General features: G+C 29.5%; 1 protein-coding gene across 3 annotated transcripts in view; it reads right to left on the reverse strand.

The window, feature by feature from the left end:
* Positions 1-375: 375 nt before the first annotated feature.
* The window catches only part of LOC100573926 (fork head domain-containing protein FD4), a 69,641-nt gene continuing 63,543 nt past the window's right edge, over positions 376-6,473 (reverse strand). For 2 of the 3 annotated variants that reach the window (XM_003246183.4, XM_016806507.2), the window contains exon 3: positions 376-885. In XM_003246183.4, coding sequence (XP_003246231.1) covers positions 827-885 — 59 coding nt within the window. In that variant the 3' untranslated portion in view covers positions 376-826. The remainder of the gene's footprint in view (positions 886-6,473) is intronic. The other variant, XM_008187387.3, reaches the window with a different exon arrangement.

Genomic DNA, 6,473 nt, shown 5'->3' on the forward strand with positions numbered 1-6,473 from the left:
CCGTAGCTGCACGATTTCTCACCCCCCTCGACAACGCAAATGATTCCGATACACTGTTATAAGTCCAATGCTATATTATTATTATTATCATAATATATAAAAGGTCTCAAGTTGAAATAGTTATTAATTTTCTCCGAGGAGTTATAATAATTCACGTGTCACGTGGTGTTTTACGGCCGACAAATCAATTGTAAAAATAAACCTAAACGTTTGCGTCAAAAAGCACATTATACAATCATAATACAAAATAGTATATTATTATAATGCAAGTTGGTTGTGCGGTTAGTCGAACTTAACAAACTTCAATATTGTCCGACTGTTGTGAACGTATTTGCTTATAACTAATAGTATACAATAATAATTCGTATGATTTGTTTATTTTTGTTTTTTTTATTTTATTTATAATAGAAGCAAAAACATATTAATATAAAATATTATTATTATATTTGAATACATTTTCTTAAATAGTTATTTAGACTTAATAACAACTGGCAGAGTTATCTACATCATCATTAAAACACTACGGACAACATTAATTCATAAAATACAATATAGGCACTATAATAATATACAGACATACAATATAGGTAGGATCTACATCTAAGTTACACATCATAATGTTTTATTTAAGCTACGATGTATTATTATTGTTTTCTATAAACACAAATAATCATAAAAGTTTTTCGTCTATAATTTGTTTTATATTGTACATTTATTTTAATATTAAAATGATATAATAAAATATACAATAGTTTGTACATGTACATAATATAATATACCATTTAAAAGTCTATATGAAACAGTTTTACAACACGGAAAATAAGTTTCATGCCTCGTCTCGTCTCCTCTTCGCAAAATTTAATGGTCCAACCATTGTTTCCAAACCTGAAATTAAAAAAAAATAAATCAATTAAGTTTCCTATTATATTATATAGTTGAAAATCAAGATAGTTTAATTGATCTGGGAACTTTTAAAGGTATTAGGTCTTTCATTAATTGTATAATATATTTTAAGCGGATCACCGCTTACTCGTGGAAGTTTTTATTAACAAATCAGACACGATAAAACTGTCAATATATTATTATTTCAAATCTCTAACTCATTATAAATATTGAGATTGATTTGTCTATAATAGGTATAAGGTAATAATGAAAATAATAGGTTTCTATATACATATTTTATAATATGGTGTAATTTATATTATTATCTTAAAAATGCATAATATGGTGAAGCGATGAACGCACCGACCAGTCTATTATCAACTAAATTCTGTTTAACTTTAATTAAGCGTCAATAATATTTATTGTACTGTACAATATTATTTAAATAAAAATATATATACATTTTATAAATTACGATAAATTAATAATGATGAAAAACAAGGTTAATAAGATAAAATTGTAATTTAATTACAGTACTAAAAATTGTGCATTAGTTGGTTTTAAATTTTGATAATACTTTTTTTTCCATCGATTTATGGTGCTATTATTTATAAATATGAATGAGTTAATTAATTTAAGTAGGTATCACACAATTTCCGGGTATTGATTTTTAAAAACAAGTGATGTGTTCTATTGCTTTTTATCGATACCCTCTACACCGTATGTATCATATTGCGTTACTAATAATATTTACTGTAGATAAAATATTATAACATATCAATTTGGAGGTATAAAATAAGGAGTGACCACGGAATTATTTTTTTTATAAATTTGGTTTTTATACACACAAAGATAATGATAATGATATATATATATAAATATATAATATACGACGACGGTCGCGGTGTAGGTATATAAAATACATAGGAATTTCAACTTTATTATATTATACAAGACAGCGGATAACAACGTAGTAGGCACCTATATAAAAAAAAATAGAAATACCGAATCGACGGGTAAAAAAAAATAATAATGCCTAATAATAATAAACGTTGCTGTAAACTAATAATAAGCCGTTTTATATGGCGATTAGCGTGTGTGTATAGAGGTCAGAAGATGTGTCTCGTACACGAATGCACCATGCCCGTCGTCTAATATAATATAATATAATACCATGTAATATTGACGTGTATAACTAATATTTAGATTATAGTTTTTTTTTCTCTATTATTTTTTATACCCTTGAAACACCGCTCAACGCTCACACACAATAATATACACCTTATAAATCCACTGCCACGGTGCACGGCGAGGTCACCTATACGGATAACCGGATTGTTTTAATATCCGAAAATATTAATTTATCACCGAGTCTACCTATAGAAGTCAATTAGGCATTGGATTGCAGTATTAACACCATTAACCTCGGATACGAAATCGGTTTTACACAATTTTTTTTTTTCCGATTCGCGTAGAATCTTCTCTATAAATATGATAATATTATTATAGGCGGCGCTACGCATTCAAATATACGCTGCCGCTGTAGGTACTGCAGTTTTTCTATGAACGTCTATTAAACGTGCAATAAAATTTACATAATCCTATAATAATGATGTTATAACATTAAGTTTATCTGAAGTCCGATAATATAATACCTATGTAATATAAATAATATATTATGAATATAGTTTATAATATGATTTTATTATGTATAATGTATATAGTTATGTAAATGCTGAAAAATATGCAGATGATAACACTAATGATTTTGGTTTCTTTGATTAGGTTATTTAAGTATTTTTCACAGAATATTGAAACACGCGTATTTTCTACGAATAATAAAAATAGCGTATGAAAAAGAGTCTTCATAGGTACCTATTGTATAGTTTTCAGTTTTTATTGAAAAATATAAAATTATGAATGCAGTTATAATATATATCTTACTGGAAATAAAAAATAAACTGCAACTGTCGAGGAATATTATGCTCTATGTCGAGATTATTTTCGACAAATCGAACTGTATTTAGTGACTATATTGTCTAAATAGCAGCGATTCCCAAAAAAATTCCACGAAACATTTTCTCAAGGGTACAAGTTTTGGGAACCGCTGGTCTAAAGTACGATACAGTAAATGGCATACAGATTTAAATTACTTAAACTGTGTACAATTCTCGTCATTAAAACGATCGTCTATATTATAATTGATCTAATATGTGTGGTCCAAAATTGAGGATTATTTCCGCAGAAGACTGAATACATTTTGAGTTAAATATGTTTCGCATTAAAAGTTTGTTACATATGTTTCAATCAGTATTTTATTATTGTTCATTAAATGAAAATATGAAATTCGATTCAAGTTTGCACTTTAGAGTGTTATAAAGCTTCTAGATTGGTCAATCATTTTGCATAATTTTTTGTTGGTGAAGTGGAAGCTGCAAGAATACGGAATAATTGTTAAAAACTTTAATAGATAGACTAAAGATTATATTATGCTTATGAATAAAGGTGTATTTGAAAAAAAAATTTAAAGGCCCAAAAAACATGTAATGCCAATCGAGCCCAGTAAAATATAAAGCACGATTTTAGGTGACGTAGGCTTAGGTACGTAAGGCGTCCAGCACTATATACACACATCACGTGGTGTACGATATAATAAGCAATAACAATATACACGATCGTATATATGTATAAAATATAACTATAACACGTCTTGTGTCGTCGCGGTAATGGCCAAACGTTTATATACATATAGACACAACACACATGCACACGTGGTGGTCGTAATTTACTTTGGGCGTACAAGAATAATAATAATATTCCATCGGGTTATTTATTTATTATTATTATTATTTCACCGCGTTCTTTGAGGACGCGACGTGTGTGCATTGCCCTCGTACGAACACGCAGACGCGTAGGTACCTATAAAATATATAGTAATATTATATAGGACGTATAATAGGCATATATACAGCAGAGAGCCCGAACAGAGCAGACAGCTTGACGCTACGGCATTCCATTTAATGGTACAATAATATATAGACACACACACACACACACACACACACACATACACGTCTCGTAGGCATATTACATACATATATATAATAATATTATATTATGCGTACGCATTATAGTTATAGCGCGTTATTATATTATGGGCTGTGTGTCGGTCCGATGGTGGCGTACACGTAACTATACGCACGACGACTTCTCGACCGACACTATATTATAATATTGTATATACTATTATACTCGCGGCCGATACCTACAAAATAATACTTAGGTGTTAGGTATACATTTATTCATATGTAACGATTATTATATTAGCCAAATATGAATATAATTAGTGGTATACGATTGCGAACATTTGTCCCTTTCGGTATAGCACGATTCGGTGCGTTTGAACGATATTGTATTATGATATAATTTCTACCTGCAGGCCTATATCCTGACTCTTAAAAACATCACAAAAATTAGTGCAGCGTTGCCAACCTGTAGTATTTGATACAAAATACAGTCAAAACTCTTACAACTAAACACTTAATGGTTAAAATAACTCTGCAGGGGATGCCATATACCCGGCATCCCTCCTGCGCACGTCTATGGTACCTACGATAATAGTTGAGTTCGCGGACGACAAAATGGCCTGCAAAACCAATCGTTATAATATTATTATATCGTACGCTATAACCGCGATTCACCAGCCTTTTTTATTAAAATAAAAAGTTTTTAACTCTCTCGTAATACGGTATATACCTAACCGACTCGCGAATATACGTACTGCTAAATATTGAGTGTCCGGTATATAGTGATATTAAGATGTTCGTAGAAGTAGGCATAGTAAGTACACTGTAAAGTGCATATACACAATATGCATAGGCTCGTAGCTCATTATTATAAAATAAAACAAATAACGATAAAAAAACCTATAATAAACACGATTTCAAAAATTAACATAATCGCGACGCTCATCAGTTATTTTTTTAATAATTTTACCACTCTAATGATGCAAGATTTTCAAGAAGAAAGATTAGATTCGTGTCGTACGATGTAGGTACTGATAGAAATATAGTTACGTACCGACTCTTATCGAAGTCAGAGTCCGACATAAGTCCCATGTATATTGTACGTGTAACTTCTTGAACACTCAAAGTTGAAACGATACATATCGATTATCGATACATTAAAATTTTTTTTTTTAAAATCTTGATGGTAAGAAACTGTTACAAGTTTTCTATTTAACTACGTTTGTATGAAGTATCTTCTTTAAAAAGAAGTATTTATATTATATTCTCTGGATTAGGACACACACAATTGAAAAAAGAACGATAATATAGGTAATATTATACCTATACTATCATCATTTACATAATCATACATCCATAAAGAAAAACACTTTGTTCGTGTCTTATCGAATATGACATATTATTATTATAACTCCCAAAATCTAGCTAATTAGAACTTACACTGAAAATATAATGTACTAAAAATATTATAAGAATATCATATGGTCATAGAATATTTTAAGTTATATGCTTCGGTGTTTGCAAAAGTAGTGGGCCATAATACTAGCATAATATATACAATAATGTACAGCTTGTACACGTCATTATGTTAACATAAAATGCTGATTGCGACAATCACGACTAAAGAATCGTTTGATTTCAATGTTATAAAAACTAGGTGTACCTATATAGCTAGTATATAATGTATTGGAAATTTAAACATAAGCATTGTAATTTGTTTAGTATCCTGTTATATACCTGTATATAAGTACTTATTTATACTTTACGCTTTTAGTGTACACAGTACACCCATAAAAAAAATAAGTATATTCGTATTAATCGTCTTGATAAAAGTATATTATATAAATAAATCATAAAAACAAAACGTTAACGACTTAATTGCGTGTTAAAAATTAATTTTCATAGGTTAACCCGTTGCAGGATATTTAAATATTCCAGAGACCCTCCACGTGGCGAGGTATAGTGTATATTATTATAATTACAGTATAATTGTATATTATATATATATATATATATTGTATACTAATTAATAAATAATAAACAAATACGTTTTTTTGAATTACAAATCATACATTTCAATATTACATGTATATATGACAATACAAATTATAATTATACTACACGTATACCTGTAGTAATTACTAACGTAAATATTTAATTATAAGTAGGTAGGTACTTTTCCTACAATATAATACCCGTTCGGGGTACTTGTTTAGGATATTCATTAGTAAGTTTCGTGCCGTTATAATTATCGTGGTAATAATAATTAGGTACAGTATTTATTTTATTGATCGTTAATGGTTCGTAATGTCAGCAATGGACGTTGACGCTTAATGATAACTTAAATAAAATGATTTATGGATAGGTACGCTAATGAGGTATAATGTCATACCAAACCACCTTGCCATGTATTTAATGTGCCTATATGGAGTTGCGTCATTTGAGAGGGGGCAAGGTGGGCATTTGCCCCTGTCTGATTTTAAAAGCGGCCCGATGGCCCATTTGAACGGGCCGGTTCCCAGTTGTTGCCGTTTTACCATTATTATATTTTATAAGCGCAAAAAC

This window comes from Acyrthosiphon pisum, chromosome A2 (genome assembly GCF_005508785.2).
Source record: "Acyrthosiphon pisum isolate AL4f chromosome A2, pea_aphid_22Mar2018_4r6ur, whole genome shotgun sequence".
Classification (NCBI taxonomy): domain Eukaryota; kingdom Metazoa; phylum Arthropoda; class Insecta; order Hemiptera; family Aphididae; genus Acyrthosiphon; species Acyrthosiphon pisum.